Below are 23,827 nucleotides of genomic sequence, written 5' to 3' on the forward strand. Positions count from 1 at the left end.
TGTACACATACACACACATATATGTATGTGTGTATGTATTTTCTTATTGTTTAGGGCCACACTTGTGGCATGTGGTAGTTCCCAGGCTAGGGGTCTAATTAGAGCTATAGCTGCTGCCTATGCCACAGCCACAGCAATGCAGGATCCAAGCCAGGTCTGCGACCGATACCGCAGCTCACGGCAACAACGCCGCATCCTTAACCCACCGAGTGAGGCCAGGGATTGAATCTGCAACCTCATGGTTCCTGGTTGGGTTTGCTTCCAATGTGCCACAATGGGAACTCCGCATGTACATTATTGTCTTCTAAGCTATACTCGACTATAACATTAAATATCCACACCGGCGAGTCACTGTGGCACTTCTAGTGATTATGACAGTTAACACTGCTTTTGGTGACAACCAGAGGTCTCATGGACTAGTTAGAGAGACAGTATCTACTCAGGAGCCAGCATGCGTGACTCTCAGTTCCAATCCCATCCATTATTAGCCCCATGTCCTTGAGCAAATTACTTAAATTTTCTGTCTGTTTCTCTGTCTGTAAAATGGAGATAATAATAGCATCTACCTCACTGGGATATTGGGAAGATTACAATGGGGAATACACATAATGTACTTAGAAGACTGGGTGGCACCTAGCAAGTGCTAAGGGTTTGCCATCAGCATTATTACTCTTGCTATACTGTATGTTCTCAACAATTTAATATTTAGGCACCTAGCATGCCAACGGACATGGTCTCATATACAAGTCACCCTCAAATCAGTCTTCATTTTAGTGAAAGTGGCAGTGGCCGTCGGTGGGGAGCTTGAGGCCCAGAATATAAGCCCAGTACTTCAAAACCTTCCATTAATTCCACCAACAAACTAGTACTTTTTTCCACTTATATAGTCATTTGGAACTTACTTCCTCTCTGCACCACTCAGTGGGCAGTGATCACAGACTACAATGCAGAGAGCACCTCCTGGATTGAGTGGTACAAGACTTCCATGACCGTTAGAGGAATCAATCCACTGGCATGGCTATTAGGTCAAAGTTCTGAATTGGTTTATTCCCAGGGACTGTTTATGTTGACCTATTCTAGCAAGGACTCAGATGAGAAAATTCAGCTTATGGAGAATGGATATCAGAAAAGCTATTCTTGGAAGTTCCCATTGTGTTGCAGTGGAAACAAATCTGACTGGTATCCATGCGCACGTGGGTTTGATCCCTGGCTTCACTCCACGGGTTAGGGATCCAGCATTGACCTTGAGCTGTGAGGCAGGTCCAAGACGTGACTCTGATCCTGAGTTGCTCTGGTTGTGGTTTAGGCCAGCAGCTGCAGTTCTGATTCGACCCGTAGCCTGGGAACTTCCATACACTATGGGTACAGCCCTAAAAAAAGAAAAACACAAAAAAAGAAAAGAAAAGCTATTCTCAGAACTTTACAGTTAGTGAAATGCTATCAATCTGTAAATTCCACTTTTAGCTGCATACTAAAAAAATTAGATTTTTTTTCATAGTGAGGGCAAAAATGAACATTTAATTGAACAATTCTTCCCTATGAGTTCAAGTACTTTCCATTTTGTATTTAATTGATTAAAATACCATTTAATAAAAGCTTTTTCATACCAATATCTCCACAAGGAAATTATGCCTATGATAAAAGTGCTTAAACTTATCCTAGTAATAACACTTAAGCTAAAATATTTTCAGTTTATGCAAGGACTGGTGCCATGCATATAATTTCATAGTCTCTGTTAGACAAATTTATACTTAGACAAGATTATCTCTTATGAAAAAAATTTAAACAGAGTAAAAATGACAGGATAAACTGTTCTGCACAGACCAGATGACAGGGGACGATGAGAATAGGGTCAATGACAGGAGGAACAGTCAGAGAAAGCTTCGTGCGAAAGGAAGGAGACACTGGAAGCCCTGTCTGAATAAATGGAGGATTAGGTGACAAGAAAAGAAAGGGAAAAGACAGAAAGGACAGCATGAGGAAAGGCAAAGAAAAGGTGACATCAGCCAGTTAACTCACAGGAGAAAATCCAACAGCAGGGAATAAAACGAGTCAACACAGTGACTTGAAAAGGAATGTTCACAGCAGCATTATTTATAGCCCCAATGCAGAAACAACCCAAAGGCCCATCAGCTGATGAGGAACAGACATGGAAGTCCTGATAATGGGCTCTACCATGGAGGAACCTTGAGAACTTTATGTCAAATGAAAAAAGCTAACCACAAGGGACAAAATTCCATGTGAGTCCATTTGTATGAAACCCCCAGAACAGGCACAGCTATGGAGACAGGAATTAGCCTGGTGGTTGCCTGGGGGGCTGAGGGAGATGGGGGCTGTGAGCAACCCTGAAGAGATACAGGGTTTCTTTTTGGGGTGATGGTCCAAAATTGATTGTGGTGAAAGTTGCACAACTCTGAATAAACTAGTAGATACTGAACTACACATCTTAAAGGAGTGGATTATATGACCTATGCAGCATACATATCTCAATACGTTTTTTTTTTAATCCAATGGTAGCACCTAGATAATTTCTTAATTCTTTATTTTGGCTATGCAAACTAGACAAGATCTAAATATCTCCATGCATTTACAGTAGTTAATTTGAAAAGAAAATAAAATCAATGCCTAACTTCAACCGGTTTGTAGAATGACCTCACCGCACAAGATAATGTGAAATCCAAGAAAGAAATATCCACACATTCTATACTCTTTCACAAAAGTGAAGATGAGAAATGACAGTTTTCTGGAACATTCCATTAAACAGTATCCTCTGACTTTTATCTGGCTTGCCTCATCATGGTGATAGAGACATCACTAAAACTTACTGTTTAACAGAAAAAAACAGACTCTCAAGTTCTGTGAGGAATGATGCATCATTCTCTACTTTCCCAAGGCGAAATAGCCTAAGAAAAATTACACAATACAAAACAGCAGAATAAAAGTCAGAGTTTAAGAAATAAGTGCATTATAAAACAATAAAATGGTAATGAAATAATGGTAATGAAAATAAAAAAGAAAGCTGTCCTTGAAAATTAGTCTCCTGAAACACTTTGTGTTATACATTAACTGTGGACACTCACATTTAACAATCTCAAACATACTTGACTTGTGATTTGTAATTTCTTTTTTAAATCTTATGCCTCATCTTCTAAATTAGCATGATAACATGACTTGACTTCCAGCGAAGCCTCTGACCTGGACAGCTTTTTTAGGGTATCAGCCAGTAATCATTTTTTAAATTCTTTTTGTTTGTTTTAGGGTTGCACTCATGGCATATGGAGGTTCCCAGGCTAGGGGTCCAATTACAGCTACAGCTGCCAGCCTACAACACAGCCACAGGAACGTGGGATCCTTAATCTACTAAGCAAGGCCAGGGATCGAACCTGCAACCTCACAGTTCCTAGTCAGATTCACTTGTGCTGTGCTATGACGGGAACTCCCAGCCAGTTCTTGTTGATGTTGTCCCATAACTGCCTAATAAGATACACTACAGTGATTTTATAAATCACCCTATTATTATTTATATTAATAACAGATAACTCCAACATAGGTAATTCAAAAACTATCCCCACAGACATCAACTCACCTTCTTCCCTTCACATGTGCACCTTCCAGCTCATGGAATTTGGTGAAAGATACAGAAGGTGTTACCCTCTTGCCTTATCAACACTAAGTTACTCAGAGGACAGATTCAGCCCTGCCACCCACTCCTCCACCCTCGCCAATGAATTGGCAGAGCTTTACCACCTCCTGAAAGCTCATAAAGAAATGGATGTGAAAAAGAAATAGAATAAGGGCATCCTCTTGCTGCCCAGCAGGTTAAGGATCCAGTGTTGTCACTGCAGTGGTTTGGGGCTGTGGTGTGGGTTCCATCCCTGGCCCTGGAACTTCCACATGCCCTAGGTACAGCCCACCACCCTGCCCCCCCCCAAAAAAAGAAAGAAAGAAATAGGGAAAAATAGGTGTATAGGTCGAATGAGTAACGGTAAATTCCATGCTGTGTAACACCTTCCTTCCTTTTTCTTAGAGGCTCCAATTACCTTCCGATTTCCCACTGTAAATCAACTCTACCTCACTACAATTAAAAATGAAACCAAACCCAAACAGAGTTCCTCACACATTCAATCCCATGCTCAAGTCCTTCCAGTGGATTCCTTACTCAGAATAAAAATGAGGCCATGCCCATGGCCTCCAGGGCCCTTGATAACCTGGCCTCCACCTGCCTCCCTGACTGCAGCCCCTGCTGCCCTCCCCCCCACCCACTCCATGCAGGCTCCTCATGAATCCTGCCACCTTGCATTAGGCTGAAAATGGGAATCCAATGCCAAACTAATCAATCAGAGAGCTACAGTTCAATCTGGGTTGGACAAACTCCTATCAAATAAGAGCAGCTCAGGCGTGAAATGAGAATGAGGAACCAATCATTCGTAAAAATGGCCAAAGTAAATTATAAGTAGCAGTGGGAAGATTAAGTCAAATGCAGGTCTGCCAAAACTCACCCCATGGGTGCCAGATTATGGTTTGATGAAAAGGAGATGCCTTTAAAGAGTTGAGATGCCATAAGAATACATGATTTGAGATTGAAATATTTCCAAACTTACATCAAATGGACATGAATAAAACTAACACTATACCAAAGGGAAAGGTCTGAAAAGCTACTGAAGGAAAAGAACTGAGACACAGCACTCATACATGAGTCCCTCTGGGAAATCTTGATGGGCTGGCAAGGTCATCCACACAACCGAATCTTAATATCAAAATACTCATTTGAGGTATGAGCATTTCATTCATCTTCTCCATCAAGATCTCACAATGTGGTGACACAGAGACAGAAATTATCGTCTTGGCACCGTAACAGTACATCGTTAACAAACGTCTATATCACGAACAATTTATACCATCATCTCTTACAATTGCATAGGTGACACAATGTCTTTACCCAAAGCCAAGCACCTCTCAGGTCTAATTTTTGTTTGCTGATTACAAGGTAGGCTTTTAAGCTGATTGATAGCATATACATATCTATGTAGATATACAGACATATAGATATCAGTTTTGACATTCAACTAGATTCCGTTGTGGTCATCATAAATGTTCCTTTGAACTTCCCTTCAGCAAGTCTGAGAATCCCTCCTCTTTCTGGATACTTACTGCTCTCTGTGTTTTCACATTTTCAGCCCGAGACAGCCTCTCCTTGAGAAGATGAAGCTCATTGGTTAACTTCTTAAGGCTTTCCTCCAGCATCAGGCTTTCCTTTTCCCTTTGGTCTTGAAGGGTCTTCAGGATATCCTGAAACCGTTCTTGGCTATCCATTACCATCTTCTCTTTGCTGTTGATTTTGTTTTTCGCATAATCCAGCTGTTGTTGCAGCAACAGGTTTTCACTCTCTAGTTGGGCTAATCTCTCCTCCAAGCGCTTCTGCTTGCCCATGTATTCCTTCACTTTGCCTTGTTCATGTCGACACAGGTCTTCACTTTCCTTCTTCTGACACTGTGCTTGGCTCAGTTGTCTCTGTACCTGTTCTAACAGCAAAGACTTTTCTCTGAGAGCATCTCTCGTGTGATACATCTCAATGTCTAGGCTACTGAATTTACTTTTGGTTTCAGACAATTGCTGCCAAAGTAGCTTGTTGTAATCTTTCAGGTTAGACATCTCCAAATTCATTTTGTCCTGGAAGCATAGCCACTCACCTCTTGCTCTCTGAAAGGTGAGTTCCAGGTCTCTTTTTGATGTCTGACTTTGCTGATGGTCATTCATGGCAGTAGTCAGCTTGGAACAATATAACGCAACATCTGTTTCCAGGCTTTCTGTCTTTTGTTTTTCCTTCTTCAGTTTAGACTTCAGCCTTGTATTCTCAGCTGTCAGATCATGAAGCTGTCCACTGTATGTCTGTGTCAATTTTTCCTCATTAAGTTTTATTGTCTTTTGAAGTTCATCATTCTTTTGTTTTACAATGTCAATGTCCTCTAAATATTTCTTTTCCTTTTCCTGGTTCTCATTTTTTATTGTGTCTATTTCTCGTTTTAATGTGGCAATTTCATCCTGCATCATGAGATTTTCATGCGACAGATTCATTGCTTTTTCGTGACCATCAGAAACCTAAGTAAAAGCAAAGGAGATTTTTAGCCTGTACTCAATAAACTGACCCATGCTTTCCTCTGAAATGAAACACTAGTCTATGTGTTTATTCAATGAGATGACTGCAGTGAGTGGAAATCCAACTGGACAGAAATAAAGCTTGGATACATCTCTCAGACTTTCCACAAGCAGGAATCCCCTGAAGTTCAAAAATTGAATGGAAGACAATCACTCCATGAAAGGAAAAAGGAAACCACAAGCAGCAGCTCAGGATTAGAGAAGCCTTCTCTGAATTAGACAAAGCCCAGAAGGCTTACAATAAAAGATGAACAAATCTGACTATACTTAAGCATGGCTTCTGATATCTAACTTGTAGAGCCACCCCACAGAAAGAGCCTTTTCTCTGTACATGCTTTGAACAGACCAAATTTCCTAAGGTGTTTTCTTCCAGAGAATAGTTCATAAATATTTAAACTTCCTGGGAGTTCCTGTCGTGGCGCAGTGGTTAACGAATCCGACTAGGAACCATGAGGTTGCGGGTTCGGTCCCTGCCCTTGCTCAGTGGGTTAACGATCTGGTGTTGCCGTGAGCTGTGGTGTAGGTTGCAGACGTGGCTCGGATCCCGCGTTGCTGTGGCTCTGGCATAGGCCAGTGGCTACAGCTCCGATTCGACCCCTAGCCTGGGAACCTCCCTATGCCGCGGGAGCGGCCCAAAGAAATAGCAAAAAGACAAAAAAAAAATTTAAACTTCCTAACATGTTTTACAGTCAGTTAAAAGAATTACACCTACTGATAACTGACAAAGCTAGCCACTGTACTAATCAATTCCCTCTCTAGGACATTTCTAGGATGAAGAGATTAAAAACATAAGCAAGGTCTTCTGTTTCTACTATGAATCCGCTTACACGAAACCAACCACGAGTACTTCTGGAGTATGATACATAGAAACCCAAAATAAGCTTGAGGTTTCACTCTTGGTGAATACACTAATGGTAAATCAGGTCAAATGCATAGAGCTCTTCTTAGAAAATCATGAGAGTATTTGCTGCAATAACTTTTATTTCCTCTTATTAATGTTAGAATATTAATCAGTGGGAAATAGGTGGGACATTCGATTGAACTCTTTTACTAAAAATAAGATACTTCTCCATAAATTGTAACTAAGCATATACTGTGGCATATCTATCACTATTCTCAAAAGTTCCTTGCACTGAAATAGGATACCACATGGAGCAAAGTGGTAAGTTTCTCACAAGGAGAAGGATGACATCCAACATAGGGTCTCTGAACTGGCCCTCTGCTTCCTCCCTGTCATCAGTGGAAGTGATGATGTCCCGGTTAATCTATCAAGGAAGTAAAATCACTGGCGAAACCAAGAATATCTATTATGACTACTAGCAGTTTGCAATTATGGAGAGTTCATCAATTCCTATGGAAAATATTAAAGGCCTCTCCTTGGATGAGGCGGTCATAAATGTCACGACATGACTGCTGCAGACAATGGATCTGAATTAAAAGGGTTACTTTAGGAGTTCCCGCTATGTCTCAGTGGGTTACGAATCAGACTGTAGCAGCTCAAGTCACTGTGGAGGTACAAGCATGATCCCCAGCCAGGGGCATTGAGTTCAAGAATTTTGTGCTGCTGCAGTTGCAGTGCAAACTCAATCCCTGGCCCAGAAACTTTCATGTGCCTTGGGTGCAGCCATAAAAGTTACCAAAAAAAGTTACTTTACCCAAAGGGCCAGAAATGCCACCTGCCCCCACAGATATACTTATATAAGCTGTAAAAATGCTGTACAGCTTCTGGAATACACAGTGCTGGTTTTTAAAATATATACATACAGAAGTTCATACACACACATTTTGGCTTCTGCAACCTGGCGACACATTTCTTTAGGTTCTTGGTCTCATACCTTTTTTTTTTGTCTTTTTGTCTTTTTGCCATTTCTAGGGCCGATCCCGTGGCATATGGAGGTTCCCAGGCTAGGGGTCGAATCGGAGCTGTAGCCACCGGCCTACGCCAGAGCCACAGCAACGCGGGATCCGAGCCGCGTCTGCAACCTACACCACAGCTCACAGCAACGCAGATCGTTAACCCACTGAGCAAGGGCAGGGACCGAACCCACAACCTCATGGTTCCTAGTCGGATTCGTTAACCACTGTGCCACGACGGGAACTCCATTGGTCTCATACCTTTTAAAAGGAGTCAAAAGCTTAAGGGCAGAAATTGAAGGAAGAAAATTTTGAAAGGAAGTGGCCCTCTTTAAGCACAAAGATAGCTATCCCACATGAACCATTCAAATTTTAAATTAAATGATAGCTAAATTAATCACAGAGCAAAAATACAGGCAGGTAAGGTGTGGTGAAAGAAAATTCCTTTACACGCCGTTCACTCCATCATAGACTAAAGGCACCGTATTTTAATTTAGCCTGTATTTTCACATAAAAAACTCAAAATTGGAATTCCCTGGTGGCTGAGCCGGTTAAAGATCCAGGGTTGTCACTGTTGTGGCTCGGGTCACTGCTGGTGTGTGGGTTCAATCCCTGACCCAGAAACTTCTGCATGCTCTGGGCCAAACAGAGCTAAACAAACAAACAAAAAGCCAAAATGAAGCCCTGGACTTAAAAGTAAGAACATGATTTGGTGGAGTTCCCACTGTGACTCAATGGGATCAGCGGCATCACTGCATGGCTTTGGTCTGGTCTGGTTTGGTCTCCGGCAAATGCGGCTTGGAGTTGCCTGGGAATTCCATATGCTGCTGGGCGGCCAAGAAAGAAAAAAAAAGAAAAGCAAAGGAAAAAGTAGATCTATACCCATGAGTGGGATTGCTGGGTCATATGATTGTTGTATGTACAGTTTTCTAAGGTCCCTACATACTGTTCTCCATAGTGGTTGTACCAGCTTAGAATATTACTTTGTTGAATGGACCCAAAATGCCAATCATTACTTTCATGAGGAAGCTCAATTTACCTAGCATTCCTCCATTCATAAAATATATACAGGGCTCTTAGAAGCCAACAAGTGCAAGTGAATAATTCAGCTGTAAATGGCAGGCTTCATAATTAGGAGGAGATGACATTTTATTTGTTTCAGACCTACATGATACATATTAAATCAAAGGGATATGATAAATAATACTGGTGAAATGGTGTCAGAATGAACATTTCACCAAGGTTTAATTTACCTGGTTCAACCTATCTCTCACAGCTTTCAATTCCCCTTGCAGTCCTTCGACAGTGAGTTCAAGTTGCTGTTTCAACTCAGTTTCTTTACTACATTGCTCTTCTTCTCTTCTTAACTGCTCTCTAATTTCTTCAGATAACATATCTGCCTTTTTTCTTTGCTCTTCTTCTTGTTTTAAGGATAATCTGTGGATAAATATGCTTACCTTAAAATGTGTCTTGTTAGAAAGAAAAAGTTCATTCAATGATCTGGCTCTTCACACACTGTGTAATATCCCAATGATATGTCTGTCTCTGTTCTCCAATTATTTTTCACTTCTAGGTCTCATGGTTTTAATTTTTAAATTTTTTTATTATAGTTAATTGAGAATGTTCTATTTCTCCTTACAACAAAGTGACCCAGACATACATGTATATACACTCTTTTTCTCCTATTCTCTTCCAAAACGTTCTATCACAAGTGAGTGGATACAGTTCCATGTGCTACATACACAGCAGGTGGGTCTTCTATTGTTAATTTGTCACTTTGGTTTCTTCACAGAGATAGTAATACTTAAAAGATAGCAATGAGTGAGTTTCTGTCATGGCTCTGCAGAAATGAATCTGACTAGTATCCATGAGGATGCAGGTTCGATAGCTGGCCTTGCTTGGTGGGTTAAGGATCCCACATTGCCATGAGCTCTGGAGTAGGTCAAACATGCAACTCGGATCTGGCATTGCTGTGGCTGTGGTGACGGCCAGGGGCTACCGATCTATTTTGACCCCCAGCCTTGGGAACCTCCTTATGCCATGGGTAGACACTAAGAAGAAACAAAAAAGCAATCAAAGAAAAACTTAATAAGTTTTAATCAGTAGTAACCAGTGAATAGTGCCAGAAATTGAAATTTAAAATTATTCAGGAAAATTAGAGGTGAAAACTACCCTTTGTTCCCACACAGTCATAATGACTCTCCATTAGAAGAGAGAATGCAGTTACTAACTAAAAGAAGCTGTTGTTTAGAAACAAGTTTATAAGTTCAGCTTCCTGAACTATTCCGTGTACCCTCAAATGATTTATAGCGCAAGATAACATCTGTAGATGTCTTTTGCATCTACAAGTCCCCACATCTATAGTGCACAATATCATCCGTAGACATCTTATAGAGAACATCTATCTGGGGATTACTACAATCAAACTAAGCTAAGGAGTCTAATATCTATGGCCGTATTATTTGTTTTTCTTTTGGGCCCACACTTGCAGCATGTGGAAGTTCCTGGCCCCATACCATACATCACAGCTGGGGCAATGCCAGGTCTTTACCTCACCTGGCCAGGCCAGGGATCAAAATCTCACTGCCACAGAAACAATGCCAGATCGTGATCCTGCTGTGCCACAGCAGGAACTCCCTGCCCTGTGCTTTTTATGATTTTTTTCTTTTGAGACACTTTCAACTTACCATGTTAAAAATAATCTATTTAATGAATCATTTTAAACCCTCTTCCGAACAAGACACGATCCATATGAATTAAACAATAAAGAAAAATATGTGCTTTCAGCATAGGCCACAGAAGTAATTTCATCTTTGTGTGAGAAATATGTTGACTAATACTCACTTTCCATTTTACTTTTCTTCTATCCACATCCACACAGATGTTAAGAAGAAAACTGCAAAGTATTTTAAAAGCTTCTGTCTTGAGAAGAATGGTGTTTCATATGCCTATGGGTGGAAACCTAACATAATACAATCTTCTCTGAGAACAATTCAGAAATATGGATTGAGGAGTTCCCACTGTGGCACAGGGGTTAAGGACCTGGCTTGTCTCCATGTCATTGCCAGTTTGATGTCTGACTCCAGAACATCCATATGCCAAGAGTGCAACCAGAAAAAGTAAAAACAACAAAAAAAATGACAATGGAACAATGGATTCAAGACTTTTTTTGCAGTTCTTTTACTTTATGCAAATAATACGAGATTAAAGAATTTTTTCAGGAGATCCTGTCATGGCGCAGTGGAAATGAATCCCACTGGCAATCATGTGCTTGTGGGTTTGATCCCTGGCCTCGCTCACTGGGTTAAGGATCCGGCATTGCCATGAGCTCTGGTGTAGGTCACAGATGCAGCTGGGATCTGGCATGGCTCTGGCTCTGGAGCAGGCCGGCAGCAACAGATCCCAGTAGACCCCTAGCCTGGGACCCTCCATATGCCGTGGGTGTGGCCCTAAAAGGTCGAAAGACAAAAGAAAAAAATAATTTTTTTCAAAATAAATAATTAAAAATGAAGACATAAATTCCAAGAAAAGGTGTTCCTTGTATCATTAAATACAATACAGAAAAATGAAAAATAAAACAAAATTCAATCTGATAAACAAGCAACAAGGTTTTCATAAAGTGGAGGTAGGTACAGTCATGAAAATGACTATATGGAATAATATACATTAAATTATCAGATGTTTTCACTGTTAAGAACTTGCTGATTTATCTTCAGGAAATCACAGTCCACAATACTAATGAGGATTTCCCCCTCTAAAATCCTAGAAGGTAAGATTGCACTTATAAAACATCTCTTCTATAACTGCATCATGAAAACAGTTAAATGGTAAAACCAAGATGCGCAGTACCTCAAGCTGCAGAGCTCTCCTTGCCACTCTGCCATTTGATGCTCTAACTGGGACTTCACTTCTTTTGTTTCTGATAGCTCCTTTCGTAGGCCACTGATCATACTTTCCATGTTTTTAACTTTTGCTTTAAGGAGTTCACCTCGGTTGTTTTCAAGTTCTAGTGGTCGTTTGTGTGTAAGAACTGCACCTAAGCTAACAGAACCTGCATTCGGGAGAAAAGAAAAACAGAAATAAAACGCATGAGCAATTCTTGTGGATAAAGGGTGGGGTGCTTTGTACAGTCACTCATCCATAACATGAGACAATACATATTGGATATCTATAATGTGGAAGCATGCAAATAAGCTCTGCAGATAAAACACACAAGACCCCTGGCTCTTGTTCAGCTTCAAGTCTAGTAGAAGAGAGAGACAAACAAAGAAAGACTCAGAGAGGTACGATAAGACAAGAGAGGTCCATGATCAATAACGTGACTGGATGTAGACTGGGTCCAGGGAAGATTCCCCAAGGAGGAAATGACCACACTGAGAAATGAAGGCTGAGCTGGAAGCACGGAGCAAAGAAGGAAGAAGAACACTGGTAAACAGTGCACAGCCTGTGCCCACGTCCTCCTGCCATCTGCTTCTCGCCAAGACAGAGGAACATGTGCAAGATTCCCTTCCTACCTGAAACAAGCAAAAGGAACACAAACAGAATACATAACAGATGCTTTTCCAGACCAAGGGCTTCAGGCAAGGAAGGACAATGTTCCCTGAAAACACACGAGGTTAGCCTGAAGCAACACCCCAGCTCACTGCCTTGAGAGACTGTCCAGGCCCCAACACAGGCAGAAGGAGCTGACCTGGAGGCCACCAGGCTCCCTGAGTTGACGTGATGACACTGAGAGTCTGGTGGAACCAAAGCAGACGGAGAGCACAGGTCAGAACATGAGAAGAGGGAGTTCCCCAGTGGTGCAGTGGGTTAAGGATCCCGTGTTCTCACTGTAGTGACTTTGGTTGCTGTGGAGGTGTGGGTTTGATCCCTGGCCTGGGAACTCCCATATGCCACCAGCAGGGCCAAAAACAAATGAATTAAAAAAATAAATAACTGAATTTTCATAAAACCCATGAAGCAAAAATTGAGAGAACTGCACAGAGAAACAAATACACAATTATATTCTGAGATGGCACTAGCCCTCCCTCAATAAACTGACAGAATGGACAGGCTGAAAAGCAGCAGGGATATGATGGACTTGAACACCAATATTCTTCTCGAGTAGGCACAGAACACTTACCAGAAAAGACTATATTCTGGGTCATAAAATACAGCTTAATAAAAGGAGCAAGCCAAAAAGATCTAAGTCATACCGAGTATGTTCCCTGATGACAAAGCAATGAAACTGGAAATGAAGAATGACAATACCTCTGGAAAACACTCAAATATTTGGAATCTAAATAACCCTTGAGTCAAAGGAGCAATGAGAAGAGGAATTAGAACGCATTTTGAATGGAACTGAAAGTGAAAACGCGTTATCCTACAATCGATGGGATGCTGCTTACATCCAGGGAAATTTATAGCACTGGATGTCTGTTTCAGAAAAGAAGAAAGGTCTCAAATCAGTGACCTTGGCTTGCTCCATAAGAAACTAGCAAAAGAGCACATTAAACTCCAAGAAATCACAAGAAAGGAAAAAAGAAACATCAAAGGCAAAACTCAATGAGAAAGAGGACAAATAACACAATGTGGAAAACTCAGTGAAACCAAGTGTTTCCAGGGGATCCCTACGAGGGACAGACCTCTAGCCAGGCCGGTAAGGAAACAACGAGAGAAAGGACAAATTACCAGTTTCCAAAAGGAGTAACATGATATTGCTACAGTGTCTACCCATACTAACAGGATGACAGAGTAATATCATAAACCTTAGGGCAACAATTGGACAACTCAGATGAGATGGGTAAGTTCCTTGAAAGAGAAAAATTACCAAAGCGCAATGCAGAAAGAACAAGTAAGCCAAATAGCCCTCTATCTGAAAAAGGAACGAGAGCCCCAGGGAAAGACCTTCCCACAAAGGAAAATTCTAGGCCCAGATGGCTACGCTGGTGAAATCTGCCAAATGTTTTTGGGGAGAAAATAATACCAATTCCACACAAATTCTCCTCAAACAAGGAAGATACCTCACAGTGCTCCACTCATTCTGTGAAATTAGCATTATCCTCAAACCAGAACCAGTAAACGGTATCCAAGAAAGCTATGTCACGAAAACGGGGGTAAAAATTCTAAACAGGACATCAGCCAATTAAAGCCAAAAATACCTTCAAGGGATAATTCGTCCAAATGGGGTCTATCCCAAGAATGCAGAACGCAGGGCTGTTTTGCTCTTTCAAAATCAACTTAGGTCAATGCCCATATTAACAAACTAAAAAGAAACATCATAACGATCCTGTCGGTAGATAAAAAGATGCACTTGACAAAACTCCACATCGTCCTGAGAAAACCTGCCAGCACACCAGGAATACAAGGGAACTTCTCCGAGATGATGGAGACCTATGATTAAACCCACAGCCAACACTGTATCTAATGAGGAGAAACGGAATGCTCCTCCCAGAATACAGGGACTAAGACAGGAACAGCTGCTTCTGCTCCTCTTCAGCACAATACTAGAGGTTCCAGCCAGTGCCATGGTCAAAGTCAAGCAACAGAAGGCATCGGAGGGGCAATGAAGAAGTGAAACTGGCTGCGAATCAGCAGGCAGCATGGTTTCCTAATAGGAGTTAGCGAACTCCACCTTGTGGGTCAGGCTGCTTGCTTTGGTGAAATTCTCCCAAAACACAGACACTTCCATAAATTTCTGTGCTGTCTGTGGCTACCCTCACAGCACAACTTCATGGGCTGGTTAGCTGGACAGAGAAGGTGCTGGCTGGCTGCAAGTCTTGAAGATGAACTGTCTTTAGTAAGAGAGTAGTTCAGGAATGAAGAAGCTTCCCAACCTTTGGTCACACCGAAAATCTGAGCGAATCGACCAAAAATCCACAAGACCTACTAAATGAGCTTGGTAAGGTTGGAAGACACAGAATCAATATACCAAATCCAACCGTATTTCCATCATCAGAATAAACCCTCAGAAATTAAAATTTAAAATATACTAGTTACAACTGCCCTGAAAAAGAAGAAATACAGGTAACCACATAAAAGATGGAGACATCGATACACTGAAAACTCCAAAATATTATGGAGAAATTCAAGGAAGATCTGCAGGAATGGAGAAATTGTCTTTCTCCAAGGCTTGAAAACTCACTATTGTTAAGAAGTCAATTCTCCCCCAAAGAAATCGGTAGATGCAACATGATCCAGAACTCATTTGCAGAAGACTAGCAGATTTTTCTTAAAGAAAGAGACAAGCTGATTCTAAAGTTCACGTGGAAAGAAGGGTCTAAAATGGGTACAAGAGGAAGCCAGAGGATTGATTGTGGCCTTTAACCACACAGCAAAGAGAAGCAGCAGCTGGACTGTAAGCAAGGAGCAAACATGACAAGACCTAATTTTCTAAAAAAAAAAATACCTAATAACGGTGGTTACCGTGAACACCAAAGTTCCAGGAGGGGGAAATGCAGGGCAGCAAGTCCTGAGGTTACGTCAGCATTCTCGGAGGCCAGTGATCAACTGACCTTGGGTGAAGGCACAGGTGAGAAGCCAAGTCAACAGAAAAACACAGTGAGTGGGAATTATCACTGCCCTTTGGCTGAGAGCATGTAATAACTCATTACACTTTCATAGAAATCTTTTGTCTCACACTTGAACAGCACAGTAACATATCCATGCAGTACTAGACAAACACCCCAAACATTCATTCACAAATTCATCCACCAAATATCGAGGAACAAAATGAAAAGCAAAAATGCAGGACACAATTCAACACTAGTTCCAGCGGAAATGCATCCACCTAGTATCCCTGAAAATGCGGATTTGATTCCTGTCTTCACTCAGTGGGTTGGGGATCAGGTGTTGCGTGAGCTATGCTGTAGGTCGCAGACATGGCTCAGAACCCACATAGCTGTGGCTGTGGCATAGGCGGCTGTAGTGGTTCTGATTTGACCCCTAGCATGGGGACATCCTTGTGCTACAGGTTGGCCCTAAGAAGCAAAAACCAACCAACCAAACAAAAAACCAGGACAAACAGACAAAGTCACAACATCCTCTGTTTGCATCATAATTGCACTGTTTTATGTTTCAACTGAAATCATGGTTTTAAGATTATTTTTTTCTAGTACAGTTGATTTAAAATGCTGTCAATTTCTGCTGTACAGCAAAGATAAGTGCACCTTTTTAACAACACATGAAACATCAACTGCAAAATTATTCTTGGTTTCCAAAAATTGTTATGTCTACGCTTTTCTCAGTTCCTTATGCTGAAATGTGTTCCCCTACTGCTCTGACAAATTTCTCTTCATGTTTTCAGACTCAGCCTGCTTTGTGAAGGCCTCCTTGATTATGGCTATCTTTCCCCAGATAAATAGGTAACTCTTCCCCTGGAGCTACCTTAGTGTTTTATCGATTTTTTGTAATCAATTTCTCCACCTGAACTGGAAATCATTTTTTACATGTCTCTTATCTTTCAGACTGTGGAGGACAAGTTCTTTTTGGTGGTTGTTGTTTTTGTTTAGTTTGGTTTTTTGGCTGCACCCACAGTATTTGGAAGTTTCTGAGCCAGGGATCAAATCTGAGCCATAGCACAGCTCTACCTATCCCGCAAGCCCAGATCCTTTAACTGACTGACAGCCAACGGCTGAACACACACTGCCCAAAAGATCTGAGCAGCTGCAGTCAGATTGTTAACCGACTGTGCTGTAGTGGGAAATCCAGGACCTGCTTTTAAACATCATCTTTGTATAAACAGTCTTTATTTCTTTTACTCAATAACTGTCTATTGAGTCCCTGCTCAATAGTGGGCATAAAAAGAAGAAGAAGAATATAGATAAAAGGTGTCAGAGATGGCTTTCTAGCAATAATGCCTGAGGTCAGTCCGCAGTGAGGTCAGTCAGATTCAAAGGAACAGAGGGCAGGAAACGGAGAGGGCAGGCAAGGCTGTTCTGAGGCAGGAAGAGAAGCATGCAGTCAGGTAAACATTTGTCTACACTACAGGAAGAGGTGAGGAGGGTCTCAACAGTTGTTCAAATGACAGGAGCAAAGGACAGCCAGAAAAGGCTGGAGATAGAGAGTCAGGCAAAAGTCCGATTATGAATACCTTTTACATCATTGTAAGATGACTGGACATTCATTTGCTTTCTAGAGTGGTTCACGGTCCTACATGCCTGTGAGACAGATCACTCTAAGTGTCATGGGAAGGATGCATTTGAAGGGCATACAACTAAATGGAGGGATATGAGTCTGAAGGCTTTAATAAGCAAAAAGGCTGGTCCAGGATCGAACTGAGGAGATGTTTCCAGAAATACTTCACATCCAAAATGATTGGGGGAGAGCGTGTGTATGGCTGGGTCCTTTTGCTGTACTTGACAGAACACTGTAAGTCAACTACAATAAAAACATTTAAAAACATTTAAAGAGAATCCACTTCAACCAGCATTCCACATAATGGCATGCTGCTGTTTGTCTCTATTTAATAACAGGAACCAAAAATTGCATAAATAAATAGACAACAAAATCTATGTTTCTTATGCTTGGAACTACTTTTCAGAGCTTAGATACCAACAATAACATCTACCTTATATACGTCAAATCCTCCCATTAAATTAAAAAAAAATAGTAACAGAATCATGAGTAAGAAGACTGTGAGCATTTCAACTATTTTAGTGTCCTACTTTTCAGAGTTACATTTGTATTGCAAAATTTACCTGATCTGGACGTTTGCAAATCCTTTGTTCCAACTGTTTTTTTACGAACAACATTTTTCACTCCAACTGGAGGCTGAATGGGTTTGGATTAGAGTTGATTAAAAAATAACATACACATGATAAAATCTGTAGTTCTTATTTCAAGCTAAAAGTCTAAAAGCATTACCTTCGAGTGAGGATGTTTTTCTGGAGAAGCTAAAAGGCAAAATGGATGTGTATCAATTAGCTATAAATACAAAAGCTAGGTATTCATTTATGCAGAGTTAGTACCAAGTGGAGTTCGGCTGCTTGGCTCTGGCAATGAGTGTGTTAGGTTTTGGTGTTCTCTCTTGGGTGGGGGGAGTTAGGACAGGAGCCCGAGAGAAGTATGCGTTCATTATAGATCCCGAATAAGAAAGAGGCATGTAGGTTTAACAAAACACGCAGTTAAGATTTCAAAAGGAAGGAATGTTATGTTTCCAAGGATTTTGCACTAGCAAAGTGCCCATACGGCAATGTGAACATGCAGACTGATGAGGAGAAAAGTCGTTTCTGATCAGAGGAACGGATCATGATCCCAAGGGGATAAAGTGAAAGCTGATGGGAAAATGCAACAGCCTATCTTTCATGCATGGACCCCATTATACTGCAAGCGATTATCATTATCTTCAATTTGCTCTCTAATTTAGGAAGTACCCATTTGGGATGACAGTTCAGCTGAATGTGTAATTCATTTCTCATCAGAGAGAGTGTTTGGAATTTACCACCTTGGATATATACTTGCAGAGTAATACCGCATATAAATATTCAATTTTCCATACCCGTGTGGGCCCCTTCTATGCCTCTATTTCTTGGATCCTCTTGTTTAGCCTTCTTAGAGTTGCCTAATCCACTCGCCCAAGCAGGTCTCTGAGGCACACCTGAGGAGTAATGTAGAGAAAATATTCAATATTGAAATATTGTTGTCAAAAAGGACACAATAAATTCAAATGCAACGGCCATATTAGATATCAATGATGTTTTGTATTTTAAAATCAGAGTAGTATTTACTGATATAATACCAATTTATCATTTAGGGAATGAATCTGAGTCATTTCTTCTGTTTCCAAAATCTGTTGGGTTTGGTATCTCATGCCAATGTTGAAAAGGATCTTAACAAAATATCAGCTATCTTAAAAACAACAATAATGACAACAACAACCAATGCCTCCATATTCAAATTAATCTCACAGGCATAACAAATGCCAATACCACCTGTATCTTTGATGCCTGATAGTGATGAGGAGTGGCTGTGGTTGACCCCAGGGCTAGCACCCCTCCTGCTTCCAGGATTCTGTGGAGCAGCAATGATCTGACTGGGTTTCAGTGCAAATACACTGAAGCCATTTGCAAGGCGTTCTCCCCAATTTCCTCATTACTTCCACAATCATCCACTTCATGTGTTTCTTTCCTCCCTCCTTCCTTTCGCTATGTCTGAATCCTGGGAGTTGTAGTGAATGACTGACCCTGGTGCGGTTTGGAGAACCGCTGAAACAATTCCATTATTTACATGAAATTGGTATGATTTGGATGAATGTGTTATGCAGAATTACAGTCAGGTCCTTTCACCGAATACCTTGCTTTGACACTGTTTCTCCTGATGTCTGCCTTGGAGGTCCCTCTGTTGTGAGATCTATTTGAATAAAGTTATAAAGGGATTGATGAAACAGTGATGTCAGAAAATAATGTGAATCAAACAACAATCATATTTTAACCAGAATTAAAAAAAAGAGAGAGACAATCCTGATGATGAATAACACATCCTAGAGTATGAATTTTCCTATGAAGAAAATGAAAACATCAGTGAATCTTCTCCAAATAAGTAGGGTTTAATTCATCTTCAAAATCATCAGGAATCATCAGTGAACTGGGATAATTGAAACCATATAACTAGCATAATAATAAAAAATTTACTTCTGGTTATAGAGTTCTTTTTATTTCTTTATTTTTCTTAATTTCTTATGAACAGAAACACTTGGCTCACCTATTAAGGGCAATTGTTGACCAGAAAAGTCAAAAAGCTAAAAAAAATTGCATCCAAGATGAAGGGTGACATGAAGGGTGAGTTATTCGCTCCATCTCAAAAACAGTCAGCTTGATCATTAAAAATCAATGGTACTCTTAAACTCTCTTAGAAGGGAAAAGGGAAATTATATGCTGGTTAAAAACCACAGGTTACAGATGTCTGAGAAAATACAATACTTTAAATGTATTCCACATTAAAACTATGCCATGTAAGACTTAATTCATATTTGACAAGTCAGGGGACACTTTAAAATTATGGGGGATCGTCATCAGCAACACTGTTGCTGTGGTACAGATGGAAAGCAGTTTAGCCCAAGAAATTAAGGGAATACAAGACAAATTTTAGGATAGGTAGCCAATTACGTTAAAAGAACTGGACCCATTTGTCAATCATAAGTTATGATAGAAATGTGTTCTAATAGTAGTAGAGGCCAAGACAATTTTCATTAGGCTTGAGATTCAGAAGGCAGGAATAAAAGTGGAGATATTACAAGGCAACTGAAAAGAGAATCAAGAGTGACAAAAACAGCCATGTACTGACTTTCTACTGGTATCACTAGAATTGCCAAAGCTACTGAGAACTAGGTTATTCAGCATATCACCTTCTATTTTCTCTGTGGTATTATCTTAGTTTTCTGCAATGAGATATATGAGATGTCACTTTAACCACACTGCTGGTCTCTAAACAGGTTCTGATCGCAACGTGAAACTCCTGTCAAAACGTGCCATGGTGACTCCCTATCAGTCAGGGGTCTGACACCGGCTTGCCCCTGGTGCTGCCACATTTCGTTCCAGGGTTCCTCTAGAAGAGCGTACCAAGCACTTGAGAAAAACTGCCACGTGTTTCCACAAGAAGCAGGGAAGAAAGAAAGCATTTTCCTCACCCTTGGCCTCCAGGATTTGACCAACTCTGGACAAATACCAGTCGGTGTGCTCACCAGGCCAGACCACGTTCCCTGCCCACGTTCACAAGAGAGCTATAAAGGACCTTGGTAGATGTGACCATTTTTCTGCGCCAGGGATCTAACCTGTCACAGCTGTAACCAGGGCCGTGGCAGTGATAATGCCAGATCCTTAAGTCACTGAGCCACCAGGGACCTCTCCATAGACACATTTTTGTCATTGGCTGGTACTCAAAGTCCTTGAGGGGGATCCCTGCAGAATGTATCTCAGATTGAATCCAAGAGACCTTCGCTTTGTCCCCTTGTGGAGTTCACAGCCTCTCCTACTTTTCTCTAGCGTCTCCTCAAGTCTTCTTTCCTAACCATTCCCACAGCACCCTTTGTGCCCCAGTGGAACAGAGCTGCTTATAAATCCTGCTAAGCTCACTCGTGCATCTGAAGCTGTGCACGGCTGTTCTTCCTGCCAGACATGTAATCCTAACAGATGGGTCTCCTACCAGACACTGGCCTTCTGCCTCTCTACCTGCCCAATTTCTCCTCCCTCTGCATGCTTACCTTAAAGACTACCCACTGTTTAAAAACTCATTTCCTCGTCATGGTCTTAAAATAGCTGGTACTCATCCAACGCCAATAATAACAATGGAAAAATCTGGACAGTTATCAACTCCTAGTAGCTTTGGGCCACAGTAATCATAGATCAAGTATGGTAAAGAACACAAAATGGCAATGATGAGAACAAGGTTTTGGAGAGCAGGGTTTCAAATGATTGCATTCGAGAGCATCAGAATAGTGCTTAGCACCTGCGAGACACTTGAGAGCTATTTGTTAAGGGAACAATTAACAAAGAAATAAAAATGTTTTCTTTGAAAATCCTGTCTAGAAAAATACAGAAATTAAGTAGGGACACCTCTATGATCAGCAACTTGAAGGACACCCACCATCTTTCTATATCCAATAACTTGTAACATGAGCATACACAAGTTCTGTAACTGACAGAGGAATACTAAGGTGTCCCCATACAGTTCAGATGGCACCCTGTGCCAGGCACCACATCCAGGGAATGATAGTGCTTTTGACCACATGAAGTATTTTTCTTTTTTAAGATTTGGATGAGTCCCAAGATGGGCTACTTGAATAATTGTTATGATAATCCTTTAACGAATGGCAAAGAAGAATCTTGTTCACACAAAATTACAGTGTCATGACATTTATCCAACAAACAGAAGAAAATATCTGGTTCCAATGAAGTCACTGCATCTCATTCTCTTTGGACTTGTGAGGAATGAAGTTGGTAAAAGCAAGACCTCTTGGCTGGGTGTAACAATATGCAAAATAACCAGCGCTTCTTGGCCAGGCATTGCTTTTCCAACTTCTGTACTATTGGCAGGTAGCTTTCAAAAATAATCTCTTATTGGTATGCTGAGCACCAGCTCAGTTCTGCAGTTCTTGTCTTTTTGTCATTTGTTTATACTACCAGGAATCAACTGCTAAGAACCCAGTTTTAAAGAAGGTAACTTTTTTTTGTTGTGAGCTGCATGGGAAGTCCAAGAAGGTAACTTTTGTACAGAGACTAATCACCATGTGATGACTAGTACTCATCTTTGAAATGTAATGCATGTGTTGTAAAAATTAAAGGGCCATTTTTATAACAAGACCGACTTGTTATGATGTGACTATACAGCAAATGCAACACACTAACGTAGAATTCTTTTTTATTTAGCAGCAGCTCGGGTCACTGCAGAGGTGCAGACTCAACTCGAGGCCTGGCACACTGGGTTAAAGAGTCTGGCATTTCTGCAGCTCCAGCCTTGTTTCAATCCCTGGGCCAGATATAGCCATTAAAAAAAAAAAAAAAAAAAAGAGTTTCCCCTGTGGCTCAGCAGGCTAAGGACCCAATGTTGTCTCTGTGAGGATGTGAGTTCCACCCCCAGACTCCCTCAGCGGGTTATGGATCTGATGTTGCCCCAAGCTGCAGCATAGGTCACAGATGCTGCTCAGATCCGGTATTGTTATGGCTGTGGTGTGGGCCAGAAGCTTCAGCTCTGATTTGACCCTTAGCCTGGGAACTTCCATATGCTTCAGGTGTGGCCTTAAAAGAAACAAACAAACAAAAATTTTTCTTATTTACAGGATTTTAATGTCCATGGCTAAATGCATTCATTTCTTTTCAACAACACTGTCTGATATTAAATTATGTAAATTTCCTAAACAATTCTGAATGCTAAACTATTAAGAATTTAATTAACTAAAAAAAAAAAAAACAGAAGCAATTTACACAAGGTTCTTCTCACTCTTCTTTCATTATCAAAATGTCCTCACTCTTACTTTCTCTATGGTAAGATCACTAAAAGTAATTCACTATCAGCAGTCTTACCTTGTTTACTATCTCGAGAAGGAGTTTTAGGTCCCTTTTTTCCTTTATATTCCAAAATCAAGTTGTGCGTCCTATGTATAAAAGAACATGGTAAATAATATTACTATGTAATATTCATGTAAAAACCAGTTACCATGTATATTAAATTCTTCGATGTCTGACAATATCAGAGCTAATTTCAAAACTTCAGCTGTCTCATATACTTCAAATTTGTATGTTTTACAAATATTTTACTTAGCATCTAATTACAGAGTAAAATAAAGCACAGTGAAGTAGTCATTGAATTGAGGGCAGGAAAGTGCAATAAATTAACTAGGGAAAGCTTGACACATGGAAAGTATCTGCAACTGAGAAATCCTAGCTCTGTAAATAACAGTTATTTGTTCCTGGAAAAGTTGTATCTCTTCAGCTCAAAGTCGTCTTCTATGACACTGGAATTTCACTGCCTCAATTCACAAGGGCATTGGGAGGATTTGAGGAGGTAATATTTCCCCAAAAAGCCACAGAGAGACCGAAAGAATAGAATCATTCCTTCTTGAACTTTATCACTAGAGCTATATTGGAATCCCAAAGAAAAAACAATGTGTGTTTTTCCATAGGTATAATATTCCAACATTGCAGGTTTCAGGGAAAAAAAATGTTTCTAATTATAGTGAGTAGCTGTTCTCTCTTTGTGGTTTGCCATTTAGGGAATCTCAGCTATGAGATAATTTGTAAGTGAATTTATCTATAAATATATGGCCTCATTAAATTAGAGAACATCGTGGTCCCCCATTATTGTAGCTAATCGCACCAAGAGCAGAAACCTAATAGAAGTCAGG

At 40.7% G+C, this 23,827-nt stretch overlaps 1 protein-coding gene across 1 annotated transcript in view; it reads right to left on the reverse strand.

The window, feature by feature from the left end:
• POTEA (POTE ankyrin domain family member A) overlaps window positions 1-23,827 on the reverse strand; it is a 130,504-nt gene that overhangs the window by 96,658 nt on the left and 10,019 nt on the right. The window contains 10 exon segments of the mRNA XM_047770205.1: window positions 3,102-3,225; window positions 5,135-6,099; window positions 7,332-7,421; window positions 9,264-9,447; window positions 11,860-12,061; window positions 12,465-12,524; window positions 12,654-12,746; window positions 17,688-17,760; window positions 17,854-17,882; window positions 23,007-23,077. Coding sequence (XP_047626161.1) covers window positions 3,102-3,225; window positions 5,135-6,099; window positions 7,332-7,421; window positions 9,264-9,447; window positions 11,860-12,061; window positions 12,465-12,524; window positions 12,654-12,746; window positions 17,688-17,760; window positions 17,854-17,882; window positions 23,007-23,077 — 1,891 coding nt within the window.

Source organism: Phacochoerus africanus, chromosome 3 (genome assembly GCF_016906955.1).
Source record: "Phacochoerus africanus isolate WHEZ1 chromosome 3, ROS_Pafr_v1, whole genome shotgun sequence".
Taxonomy (NCBI): domain Eukaryota; kingdom Metazoa; phylum Chordata; class Mammalia; order Artiodactyla; family Suidae; genus Phacochoerus; species Phacochoerus africanus.